The sequence below is a fragment of the Nematolebias whitei genome, chromosome 8 (assembly GCF_014905685.2).
Source record: "Nematolebias whitei isolate Nwh7 chromosome 8, NemWhi1, whole genome shotgun sequence".
Lineage (NCBI taxonomy): Eukaryota > Metazoa > Chordata > Actinopteri > Cyprinodontiformes > Rivulidae > Nematolebias > Nematolebias whitei.
The window spans coordinates 21,305,823-21,318,813 of NC_056505.1; the positions used below are offsets into that span (position 1 = coordinate 21,305,823).

Consider the following 12,991-nt stretch of genomic DNA (forward strand, 5'->3'; position numbering starts at 1 on the left):
AGTTGCCACATTTTAAATGGGTCGACTTCCGGTTCAATTTAGAGCTTTCTGATTCGTGGATGTACCAGAAAGAGGTGTGGTTTTTGACGTAAGGTATTATCAAAAGTCGAGGTCAGGGAATGAATTTGTTTTCAACATACAGAAAAGATTATTGCAGAATACCAGACTTTTTGGAGCCTCACTCTGTTGTATCTTTCCAAATAGTAAAACATGACATCCCTTTTTCAGTAAACATTTAGTTGACCGAAGCTTCAACTTTCACATACTTACGACTTGGCTCATTTCAGACAGAAAATCAAGAAATGCATATTCAGGTGATTTCTTCTTTGAATGAGGAATAAAAATCATTACTTACTGTTTATGTAAAATAAAAATGAGTAGTTCTTTTCAACCTGTAAGCATTGAGTGAAACTAACACAATTTGATTATCAAACATTTGTAAGACAGTAATGATTATAAAGAATTGTCTTTTCTGCTTGATTAATTCAAGAAAGAAAGTCATCAGATGGCTCAGACTTATTCAGATCAATGAAAATGACAGTCTCTGTCCATCTGGTAAATTTGAGGTCATCAGGGTCAGATAAGGGTCAGACCAGGTTCACTACAACAGGAAAGTCTTAAAACTGAGGCGTTGAATTCATATTTCATCTCACAGTTTCTACCCTCAACATAAACCCAGTGAACTGTCACTTTTTTATTTTGAGAAAATACAACCTATTGAAAGCATACTGAAATGATTTCAGAGGGAGCTCTTATGTATATTGGAGGACTTTGTTAGAAGCTAAATATCATTCAAGAGTCATTTGTACGTGTTTTCTCTAAAAACAGCTCTCAGAGGAAGGGCGAGGTGTGGCTTCCATCGCGAACATGCTGACCATAACCAGGATTCACAACAGTGTCTCTGCAGCAGCTGCGATGAGAAGGCAGGACAACATTCATTCATCTTCTAAAATCAAGCAGCATGTCAGCTGGTTAACTGCTGTGTGGATGTGTGTTTTCACAGAGTCCACCAGTTGGCGCGTGACTACGCCACTCGCCGAACTGCTTTTGGAAAGCTTCTTAAAGACCACCCACTGCACATGCAGACTCTCGCAAGGATGGAGGTGAAGTAGCAGCAGGAAAAAATGCTCCGACTCCCAATTCCCATCATTCCTCACTTCCTCCTGACGTTTACAGGTGGAGACTCGTGGAGCTTTTCTTCTGGTGATGGAACTGTGTCGCCTGTTGGGTCGAGAAGAGAGCGGCCTGGCCAGCCAGCTGGATGCACACCTCCTCCGTCTGCTCACCCCCGTGGTCAAACTGTACACCGGGAAGCAGGTGCATACATGTAAAATTAGACATCCCCCCCCCCCAAGTGTTTTTGTTTGATTGTTTCGTTGTGTTTGTCTCAGGCAGTAGCTGTTGTATCAGAGGGTTTAGAAAGCTTCGGCGGGCAGGGCTACATCGAGGATACTGGGCTTCCTGGAATGCTTCGTGATGCACAGGTGACAACGGCATCTAAACTTGGTTGGTCTTTTAAACGCTTTAGGCTCACCTAATTTTCTGTTTGTAGGTGTTGAGTATATGGGAAGGGACAACAAACGTTCTATCTTTGGACGTTCTGCGCTGTGTGGCTCGTAGCTCAGGAATGGTTCTGCACGCATACTTTACCCACGTCAAGGTACAAGAGATAAGAGATCTGGTTCACTTCCTGTTATTTGCTTGTGTTGAACAGGAATGTTTACTCAATTTGCTTTTTATTGTTTTGTAGTCGCTGCTTGCAGGTGCCTCTAGTGTTTCTTCTCTAGCCCCAGCTGTGAAATCAGTCGATGGCGCTCTGTCCGAACTGGAGGAGTTTATTCAGGTCGCTGCTTCTAGAGGATCAAACTACCTGGAACTAGCAGCTAGAGACCTGGCATACACCCTGGCTCGCATCTACGCAGGTGGGTACTGTACAGGTGTTGACAAAATAACAGCTGTAATGGATCAATCTGACTGGATTATCTTGATGGCTAAATAATTATCTGCATAGTTGGTATTAAATATTCCACATATCCATGTACAAGATTTATTTACCAGTACACACCTCTTGTATGTTTAACAGGCGCCCTTCTCATAGACCATGCATGTTGGAAAGAAGCCTCTCCACATGACATATATGCTGCTCTCAGGTAAATTTAACAAATGAAACAAACACATTTAAATGCATTGGAAGAATAAAACACATATTTGTACATATAACATATACATATTTTATTTCTCTTTTACCAGGTGGTGTGAACAGGACTTGTGTCTCGTGGTAAATAAACAAAAGAGCGGCTGCTATGAATCCAGCACGGCACCGCTCGACACTGGGCTGGTTTATGAATAGCTGATTTAAAACTGAGTGATCACTGAATACCGATCAATTCATGGCTTGATCTTTAAATGTTAGTGCTCGAATGTACTATAGTGACACACACCATCTCTAAATTTCTCTTTATTTTGTTTGTGTTGATTTCTGAGAATATGTTATTATTCAAAAGAAGTAGTCAGTACTAAATAACAGGAATGATCTTTTGATCGATTTGCACTTTTGACTGCAATATCCATCCATCCATTATCTTTACCCGCTTATTCCATTTTGGATCACGGGGGTCGCTGGTGCCCATGTCCAGCAATCACTGTGCGAGGGGCGGGGTACACCCTGGACGGGTCGCAAGTCCATCACAGGGCCACATAGAGACAAACGAGACAAACAACCATTCACTTTCTCACTCACACCTAGGGACAATTTAGAGTTACCAATCAGCCTAACATGCATGTTTTTGGTCTGTGGGAGGAAACCGGAGTGCCCGGAGAAAACCCACGCATGCACGGAGAGAACATGCAAACTCCACCCAGAAAGGCCCCTGGACCGGGGTTTGAACCAAGGACCTGCTCGCTGAGAGGCAGCAGCTCTACCAGTTGCGCCACCGTGCTGCTCTGACTGCAATATAACAATATGAATTGTTTGCTTTTCACAGTCATAATCCGTTCTACAATACAGGTTAGATTTAGGAGTTTTACTTCCTGTGGTGTAAAATTATTTATATGTGATGGTTTTTGTTTGGACCGTTGTGAACAGTGTGTAAGAGGTTTTTAACAGTTCTTCTATCGTCCATTTCTGTAAACTCTGTTGATCAGTTTTATTGTTATATAAAATGTCAACGCAGCATACCGTAGTTTGTCTTAATCAACAATTGTAAAAGTTGCACACATTTTGGTTGTTGCTTATTTTAATACACTATTAATTAACAAATTAAATGATATCAAGGTATATTTTCCTAAATTTCTCCCTAGTTTGTATTCATGTTTATAGTAAGTAAATGTAATAAATGAAACACTTGAGAGCATTTTAGGTCCAGGTAGGTTAACTGGTTACATTTCAAAGCCAATGCTGAGCATTCTTATCTTGGTAATTTATCAGACATTTTTACAAATAAAGCTTTTTTTTATTATTAAGCAAAACCTGTTAAATGTATAGCTAAATATTTACAATTTCATTATTAATTAACTACAAGCACATATGAAATCACTATACAAAAAACTTTTAATTTAGTGATGTTTCAGAGTTTAAATATGCAGTGTGCAGCTTTTCAGTTGTAAATTATTTTACTTTTGTATTTGGGAGTTTACAAAATGTGCCCATTAAGAATGGTGCCACAAAAGTCTCACTCTTTAGTTTAGCACCATAATAATCAGGTACTACATTTGCAAATATATTATTTAACAACTTTTTTAAATCTGTGGTTCCAAAAGTTGGGGTCATAACCCCACTGTGGGTCATGAAACATGGACAATGTAGTGTCCCCAGATGATTCCTAGAAATCAATTTAAATGTAAATATATTGCTAATTTAATATTTTCACTAATTTATTACAAAGATTTATTACTATAATCTTAAATGAATAAAAGTAATATAATAGTTATTAAGGTTGTTGGTATTGTGATTATTATGGAGTCCATAAATTATGCCCTTGTTAGTTTGCGTGTTTAAAGAATTAGTCACGAGCTTCTGCGACTTTTGTGGGCCAAGCTGAAAGGTATGGGAACTTTGATTTATGTCATGTGGTTGATTTTCGTTCAATTTTAATACATTTTCACAACAACTTTTTTTTTTAACTTAAATAAAACGTTACATGGAACAGAATTGTACTTTAACTCACTCAGTAAAATATAAATATTCACTGTATTTGTTGTCGTGTTTTGTACTCTTAACGCTCTGAGTTTTTACTGAGTCCTTGAACGCAGCACAATCCGGTTGGCTAACAGTGGGCGGAGCTTCAGAGGTAAACGACAGGTTCTGACAGTCCAATTTGGACGCTCGGTGAGAAAAACAAACACGGTAAAGTAAAGCTGTACCCGAACAACAGTGACGTATTTACATGAGATTTACACCCGTATCTTTTACGGCTTGATTAAATCTGTCAGGTCCTTGTAGCTCAGCGCCAGGATGGACGTCGCTCCAGGGTAAAGGGAATCATGTCTGTCGGTGTTTTGCTGTCACTTTTGCTGGCGTTGCTGTGCAGCCAGCGGGCCGCCACAGGATCCGGGCTCCTCAGTAACCAGACCGATGTCGGATTCTTCGGTACTTCTTTGACCACGATGCCTGTAAACAACATGAATGATGAGGTCGGTGAGATTATTTCATAACATGTAGCCTTAGCGTGAGAAATGTTGGGGTTCCCTGCAGTTTACTGTGCTCTGCTGTCACGTGATTCGTACTAGTTTCACCAACATGACAGATGACATTTAAATACATTGTGTGGCTCCATATATTTTATATAAAGGTGGTTAATTGTATATACTATAATTACTATCAGGTGGTCATTTCCTAATATCCCTGGGCCACTATTGGTATATTGTCATTTGGTTCAGGTTAACTAATAAAATAGTTATAAATACTAACTTTAAGATTAAAATTTAATCCAGCAGGATTCAAAGTAATAATTAAGAAAAATATCTAGTACATTTGACGTATTAGTGTGTTGATAAAGAAATAAAGAATGTTGTATGAATATAAAATATTCATATTACTGACCCATTTCTGATGCAGATGATAGACTATTGAATTAGGTTAGATGTGGCTTTTTAATAAAGTTTACTTTTCATCTTGCTGCATTTCCACTCAGCAGTGTCCACCACTTACTGTTGGATATTCAGTGCAATTTGTTTGACTGAAAAGCATCAAATAATATAAACTTTCAAAAAATAATTCAGATAGACTACACTTTTTTTTACTTTAAAAATTCTATTCGTCACGTTTTCAACTATTTTACCTAACGTAATCGTGCAATGAAACTCATGTGACTGCAGTCTGTTCAATATGTTTGATGAGTGTCCTGATGTAGGCTCAAGGATCCAGGTAGATAAATCTAACAGGGTTGAGTCAGATCCTCTGAACGGGTTCTTCTTTGTTAAACATCAACAACATGTTGCAACATCTCCAGGCCAGCGGTCACTCTTTCAGGGATGAAGATGTGCACATCCTGAATAGACTGGAAGTTGGTTTGAGAGAGGAGTGAAGGAAGCCATCTGTGAAGAAAACTCGCCTTTCGTTAAACGGGCGGAGGCCTCCGTGTTCAACTGTCCCACTCAATGCTGTTATTGCTAGAATCACTCAGCCCTCTGTGAATAGCAAGCGGCCATCAGGGCTCTAACGATCGGTTGTTATGCTGATGGTCCTTCTTTGGCATGTGAACAAATAGTTTTGTCTGTCACCAACAAACTGGTTGATCCACTATTATAAGGTGCGGCTTATAAGACAAGTTTGTTGCAGCTCCTCAGACTGAAGCAGTTTTTGTGGATAAAAGATGAAACGTTTCAACAAAGAAGAATCCGTCCAGAGGACCTGACTCAACCTTGTTACAGCTTTGATGAGACTGGACAGTTGTATTTTACCCGTGATTTTGTTGGTTTGCTTAAATATGCAGTGCGACCTTGTGATGAACTACAACGCCTCAGAGCGCTGCTCATTCGTGAAGAGGACACCTGACTGTGACATGGAGGACGGGTACATCAACTACCTGGATCTGGCCTTCTGCTTGTTGAGGCCCGACCTGACTCCTCTCACCATCACTCTCTGTGTAAGGCCTGCACGTCAGCCTGGTTTTGTACAGTATGTGGAACAAAGAGATAAAACCGCACCAAAAAAAAAAAAAAAAAAAAAAAACCACCTCGGGACAAGATAAAGAGGAAGTCGATGTACCGGTAACTGGATGTGAAACAGGAATGTTCAGTCATCTGAAGTGAAAAACTCACATTTCACCATTTGCTAATTGATTTCACTGACGTTTGAACTTCCCCAGTTTGCATCAAAACTGTCTACGTTAAGAAACTTCTCACTTAAAAACGCTAAAAATGAAACCGTGCAGGCAAAACTTGAGAAGAAAATGTGTTTTTGTAGAAAGTTAGCTGCAGGTCAACCGAGTTAATCATTTGTTCAGTTGTTAAAACAGTGACTTCACTTTGTGTTTCCACAGATTGTGTGGCTCTTTTTTCTGTTCGTCATTCTCGGACTCGCTGCTTCAAAGTTGTAAGTTTCTGTCGTGATGCCTCCTCCCTTCTCTAAATGTGTTCAACGTTTCTGAAAGTGAAAGACCACATGCACTGGTTACATACACGCCGCACGCACGCACACACATTGGCCTTTAAGCACGGTCAGCTTAACAGTCACATGAAGACGAGTCACATGACCGAAGGAAGTTTTATTGTTGAGACCTTATCAAAAAGAAGCCTTTGCTCTTTTTTTTTTTTTTTACTCAGAAATCTTCACTTTACACAAGATTTCACTCCTTGAGCTGAAAAGTAGAGAAACTGCTGCAAGTTGTATTGTTTTGTGGACAATCTGAAATACATTTTGATTGTGTGTTTTATTTCTCCCCAGTTTTTGTCCCAACCTGTCGGCCATCTCTTCCAGTCTCCACCTCACCCACAACGTGGCTGTATCCTTTCTCTGAGCCCTTCAAAGATCTTCTTCAGCCCCTGCCAGGGTTGTTAAATCATACATTTTAGTGGCATGATACTATTTTCTTAACTGATGCCCGTGCTGAGGGCGTGACATTTCTCGCGCTGGGTAATGGAGCTCCTGACATCTTCAGCGCCATGGTTGCATTCTCCCGCCCGCACACCGCTGGCCTGGCTGTCGGAGCCTTATTTGGTATACGGAGAAACTCCCTCTTTCTCACATGCATGCAACAAAGAAATAACTGAAGCAAGCTGTACATAAAATATCAAACCTCATGTTCGTGTCTTTGCAGGAGCTGGTATATTTGTCACCACAGTCGTTGCAGGAGGCGTCTCTCTGGTCAAACCTTTCGCTGTGGCCTCCCGTCCGTTTCTGCGGGATGTTATCTTCTACATGTCTGCCGTGTTTTGGACTTTCCTCATACTCTACAGAGGAACTACGACGCTGGGGGAAACACTTGGTACACACGAACACTCCGGGAGAGCATTTACTTTGTTTTTATTGGAGGCATTTGATTTATCGAGAAAGACATGATAGAGCTGAAGTCTGCCGCGGTTTAGCAATACTTTGTGGAAGTCCCATGTAGATTTGGCAGAAACCACAGTTTCTTCTGTCGTCGATCAGTTTATTATCTGATATTATGGCAGTTTATCTCTGTTTGTTAGAACGTAGTTATCAGACTATTTAAAGACCCATCTAAAGATTTCTGTTCAGTTTAGTGGAATGCTGTAACGCAAGTAGAAAAGAAGATCAGCTTCTTTAATGATCACATTTCACAACATAAAAAAACAAACAAAAAAAACACTTGATACCATTTTTATATCAGTGTGTGGAGATTTACAGAAAATAATGCCCAGAGGCAGATTAGAATAAAAACCTGTATATCTCTTTAGTTTTGTGTATAAATGTAAGTCTTGAATGCTGAAGAGTTCTTGTTGATCAACTTGATCTGTCTCAGACTGTGATCTCAAGCAACTTGTCCTAAACCAACATGAGAGTGCCACTCAAAGAGTCGCACAGCGCAGCCACCATTTTATTCTCTGTGGAGACACACGCAGTCAGCTGTGTAAAACTGCAAACACAGCACTTTAAAAATAATTTGACGTATTTCTAGATGATGCAAAAATCGTCGTTTATATTTAAATGTCAAGTAAAACTAATTAATTACAAATAATTACTGGCAATGGCTAATAAAGGCTTAAAATCTGAATGAAATTTATTAATAGAGTCCTTGTTTTATCACATGACAGATTCTGAAAACTATTTGCACTGTATGAGTAATTGTATGTTGTTTTTTTAATATCCTTGGGTTGTTGGAGTGCTAACCTTTTTATATTTAAAAACACTATCTGAATAATTTGTAGATTAAATTATGATACATAAACTACACAACAAAGCAAATGTCTCAAAAAGACTGAGATGATAAAAATAATTTGTTCTCCTGAGGATTAGTTTTGTGTTTGTATGACACCCATCATCTTTACACATTAAACTGCACCGTCAGTGTTTATCAGTTTAAGTCCGAGCTCTGTTTGGTGTCTTTGCAGGGTATCTGTCTCTTTATGGGGTTTACGTTGTGACGGTTATTATCAGTGCTTGCGTCTACAATCGACAAAAAAACTCTTTGAACACGGACACTCCAAGCGTCCCACATATTCCAGGTATGACTTTCAAACTGAGATCATCACATAAACTGACAGTGAACTGGTCTCCACCTTTTATTTATAGATGTCTTTTTCTTTTGGAAGCAGACTTGAATTCGTCTGACTCCTCCTCTGATGGTGACGACGACGATGTTGCTTCCTCGTTGGCAAACTCTTCGATCCAGCAGGAGTACGGTGGGAATCCAGCACAGTTCTATTTGAGCTAACGTATGCCGGTGTTGTTCTGCAGGACCATGACGTGTGTTTGTTTCACACAATCAGAGTACAGGCCGCTTCTGCCTTACTCCGAGTCCACGAGTCAAATCCTGCTGAGCTCCTTGAATCCGGTAGACCACAGGAAGTGGAGGAGGAAATCAAGGAGCTGGAAAGTCTTTAAAGTTCTTAAGGTGGGCATAAACCTGGTTAGTGTTTCGTTATGATGTAATTCACCTATATATATAAAGGCATTTTAAACACTTCCCACACTCTTGCAATATTGTAAACAATGTTTCTAAACTCTAAACGCTCTAAAAGAGCACAGCATGTCATGATCTCAGCTCTCTGCCTCTGGCTGCACTCTCGGCCATGCCCACTTCTCCGCTCTGCATGGAGATCAGCTGATCTCTGTGCAGAGCAGAGATCAGCTGATCATCTGCAGGAGGAAGCTTCTCCCACAGCTGCGGGCTGCACACAGGTGCTAAATAATTTAAAATAATTAATTTTAAATAAAAAAAAAATCTGTGCCGACTGTGCGGCTCATCCATCATTCAGCCATTTGTGCGTCATGTCCAATCTTACTTTGAAAAACCGTGATAGAGCGAGTCCATTAAAAGCTAACCGCGACGTAGCGAGGGACTACTGTAGTTGTAAAATAATTCTGCTTTTGTCAGACACCTGTGGAGGTGCTGCTGCTGCTCTGTGTCCCTGTGGTGGACCCCGACAAAGAAGACAAGAACTGGAAGCGCCCGTTAAACTCCCTCCATCTGATCACTGCTCCTCTGGTGTGTCTGCTCGTCTTCCAGTCTGGAGAATGTAAGTACATGGTGGAACATAGAAAACACGCCGCGGTTATATGCAAGAAGGAATGCGTGGTCTAATAATTGAGTTCTGTTCCTGACTCGTGTTTAGATGCCAATCAAATGATCCAGGGTCAGTTTCCTCTCTGGCTGCTGTTTCTACTGATGGGACTGTTCTTGGCTGCTATTGTTTTCTGTACAACCACCAACGATCATCCTCCCAAATATCACCCAGTAAGTGTTTTTTGTTTTGTTTTTAATATCGATTAAACAGACATACTGTAAAGTACCACCCCAACTGTGCTGAAAATCATACATTTTAAGTAAATCCAGTTGAGTAAACGGGTATTCCTCTCGCCAGCATACATTTTTTTTACTTTAGAGCATGTGTCAAACTCGAGGCCCGGAGCCCAAATGTGGCCCTCGTTGACATTTTCTCTGGCACCCAAGATGTTATGTTAAACGTAAAATACATTTTTATCACTCGAATTATTTTAGTAATCTTTGATCTTTTTATGATATGGAAAGCTCAACAGAGAATGTCAAATAAGACCAATCAAACTTTTGTTGAGGAACATGTGACCAAGAGAACGTTTGGTATCTGACTTGAGTTGATGTAGATTCAGAAATTGGATCCTAGTTTGAACTAAGTTTTTAATTTTGGCCCCCTTTTGTAAGTACCATTTAGTCTAACAAAATTATTATAGGATCGCTTAAATGAGCAGGATTCCTCTTTCTGTTCACTGCAAATTTGATTGTAAAGCATTTTGTTTAGTCAGTATGCTGCAAGCATGGCTGCACATTTACAATTACTCTTCCTAATCTTTGTTACTAATATTCCTTAGAGAACTTTACTAAGTGGCTTATATGTACGTGAATGTTCCTGTAAAGTGCCCCGAGACAACTTTCTTGTGATTTGGCTCTATATAAATGAACTGAATTGAATGAATGCTTGTTAATGAGTTATTTTTGCTGTGTTATAATTTCCCCTCAGCTCTTTGCACTTTTAGGCTTTGTGGTGAGTGCAGCGTTGATCAGTGCAGCAGCCTCTGAAGTGGTCGGTCTTCTGCACATGCTCGGTGTGGTGCTGAGTCTCAGCAACACGGTCCTGGGCTTGACTCTTTTGGCCTGGGGCAACAGCATTGGAGGTAACCGAGAATCAACCGTACGATTCTGTCCAGCGAATACATAAATCCCTATTTAATGGTGTGACTTTTCCATTTGTCAGACTGTTTCTCTGACATCACCATTGCTCGTCAGGGCTACCCACGGATGGCTATATCTGCCTGCTTTGGAGGAATCATTTTCAGTATCCTTATTTTCACGTCTGCATAAAAACACAACTTGTCAGCACTGAAGAAGACCTTGACTGTTTTTCTTCCAGACATGCTAATAGGAGTGGGTCTGGGATGTCTAATGCAGATGATTAAAACAAAATCTGGTGTGCAGGTAATTTTCTCCTCCAACATCCTGATAAGACACTGTTATGACTGTTTTGGGTTATTATAATGATGGGTATTGTTTTTTCTCCTCAGTTTGAAACAGAGGGACTATTGACATGGATCCTTGCAGGATCTCTGGGTTTGTCCTTGGTCCTGTCTTTTGTCTTCATACCCCTGAATCGGTTCCACTTGGGTCGGAAATATGGGATCTTTCTCCTCGTCTTCTACGTCATCTTCCTTGTCATCGCACTTCTCACAGAGTTTCATATAATTCACACCTGACCTGACACCAGGACCCTAAACAGTCTGAAGAATATCTTGCTCTGTGAAGGAAACACTTGACTGCTGAAGATCATCTTCTGCACCTTCTATTGCACTGTTCAAACAAGCAATGATGATGTACTTTGTTGCTCCCCACAACCATCAAAACCAAAGGTCAACGAGAAGCTACTTTCTGCTCAGGGAGGACTGAACCACCAAACTGTGTCTTTTACTTCGCTTATTTCTGTCACTGGAGCTAGGACTTGTGAGTCCAGAGAGACAAAAATAATGTAATTTTAAAACAATGTGCATGTACTGTGAATCAAATGTTTTACTTTAAACAAAGCTGCTTTCGAAAACTTTGAAATATATTCTTTTCCTAATTCAGTTTTGATACAAAAACAACAAAGTTGAGCACTGGCTATTAGAATAGTTTATTAAAATCTCTCGCTTGAAGATCATTACATAATGAAAAGTTGTATAAAATAATTGGAGTCAGCTGAAACTGTTAGGAGAAACTTTATGGAGTTGTTTGTAGGACTGCACTAAAACGAGTATTTATTCTTCAGTTCTTAACCTAGTAAAGTATTATCTTTGTTAATACTGGTCAGGTAAGATGTTAAACTAAGGCATCATGTTTAAATACATAATTTACAATAGAATACACAAGTATACAAAAGACTGGTAGTAGAGGCTTTCTGTTAGCTTATGCTGTAATCCTTCAAAAGGCCCAACAGCGGGCGACAACACTGGCTCCTAGATGGAGTCTTCACAAAGTCATTTCACTCCAGATTATTATTTTATTCCCCATTGGGGATTATAAGTGTCAGGGGAACAGGAAGTGCTAGGGTTTCATTTCTTCAGACATCATATCCGTATATCTTATATACTGTTAGTTAATGCTGTGATGATCAGCGCGCGAGTTCAGCTGAGGCTCTGAGAAGGGAGGATACGAGTCCGAGCCGGGACTGTCGCCAATCGGCCTCAGGCTTTGTTCGAGCGGGGACAGGTTTTTGTTCGAATACTCTGCATACCACTCCTGGTGGGGGGGCGAAATAAAACAAGACAAAACAGTAAAAAGAGTTACAAGAGTGTTAATGTTTTGATATGAAGCAGAATTCCTTCAGTTTCTCACCTGGATCTCTTCTTCATACATTTTCATACTGAGATCGCTCTTTGTTCTCGACCTGCGGCCGAGGTACATCAGAGACGTGTGCTGCCCATGGCACAGGAGAGGGAGGTTATTGATACAGTTTGCAAAGCAGAAGAGGAAAAGTTCAGGATATCGTCTTACCCTAGTCCTGTCCATAGATTGCAGGACTCCTACAAGTGAGCTGATGGAGGACAGCCCTGGGGACATCTGTTTGTACAGCTCAAGAGTGGCCAAAGCTTCATCTCGCATTACTTCTACGTCAAACACGACCCCATTCTCATCTGCAGCACATTCACGTTACATTAGCTCAGGGGTCTGCAGCCTTTACAATCAGAAGAGCCAAATCTGCCTAATTGTTCAATAAATCAAGTGTCTCCAGAGCCACAAAACGTGTTAGAACAGTGATCATCATCTATTTCAGCCACTGGGGGGTGATGACCACTGCTTGGAATAAAGAAAACACATTTATTCATAAATTTATTATTTATATATATATATAATATCGGGTG

The 12,991-nt window shown here is 40.3% G+C and overlaps 3 protein-coding genes across 3 annotated transcripts in view; 2 read left to right on the top strand and 1 right to left on the bottom strand.

Annotated features, from left to right (window-relative positions):
- Positions 1–2,608, top strand: part of LOC119413088 (acyl-CoA dehydrogenase family member 11-like) — a 10,128-nt gene extending 7,520 nt beyond the window's left edge. The window contains exons 2-9 of the mRNA XM_037680101.1: positions 829–923; positions 1,004–1,103; positions 1,177–1,317; positions 1,392–1,484; positions 1,553–1,660; positions 1,751–1,922; positions 2,084–2,150; positions 2,251–2,608. Of these exons, the coding sequence (XP_037536029.1) occupies positions 829–923; positions 1,004–1,103; positions 1,177–1,317; positions 1,392–1,484; positions 1,553–1,660; positions 1,751–1,922; positions 2,084–2,150; positions 2,251–2,350 (876 nt within the window). The 3' untranslated portion in view covers positions 2,351–2,608. The remainder of the gene's footprint in view (positions 1–828; positions 924–1,003; positions 1,104–1,176; positions 1,318–1,391; positions 1,485–1,552; positions 1,661–1,750; positions 1,923–2,083; positions 2,151–2,250) is intronic.
- Positions 2,609–4,291: 1,683 nt separating this feature from the next.
- On the top strand, positions 4,292–11,699 carry slc8b1 (solute carrier family 8 member B1). Its single transcript, XM_037681051.1, has 16 exons — positions 4,292–4,327; positions 4,432–4,632; positions 5,934–6,086; positions 6,483–6,535; positions 6,887–6,944; positions 7,054–7,159; positions 7,260–7,427; positions 8,515–8,628; positions 8,719–8,805; positions 8,893–9,017; positions 9,501–9,642; positions 9,739–9,860; positions 10,621–10,774; positions 10,855–10,935; positions 11,011–11,075; positions 11,162–11,699. Exons 2-16 carry the CDS (start codon positions 4,483–4,485, stop codon positions 11,348–11,350), a joined length of 1,767 nt encoding a protein of 588 aa, XP_037536979.1. The 5' UTR covers positions 4,292–4,327; positions 4,432–4,482; the 3' UTR covers positions 11,351–11,699.
- Positions 11,700–11,776: 77 nt separating this feature from the next.
- The window catches only part of tpcn1 (two pore segment channel 1), a 16,060-nt gene continuing 14,845 nt past the window's right edge, over positions 11,777–12,991 (bottom strand). Inside the window, exons 24-26 of the mRNA XM_037681052.1 lie at positions 12,624–12,763; positions 12,465–12,545; positions 11,777–12,368 (exon numbers count right to left, since the gene is read on the bottom strand). Coding sequence (XP_037536980.1) covers positions 12,222–12,368; positions 12,465–12,545; positions 12,624–12,763 — 368 coding nt within the window. The 3' untranslated portion in view covers positions 11,777–12,221. The remainder of the gene's footprint in view (positions 12,369–12,464; positions 12,546–12,623; positions 12,764–12,991) is intronic.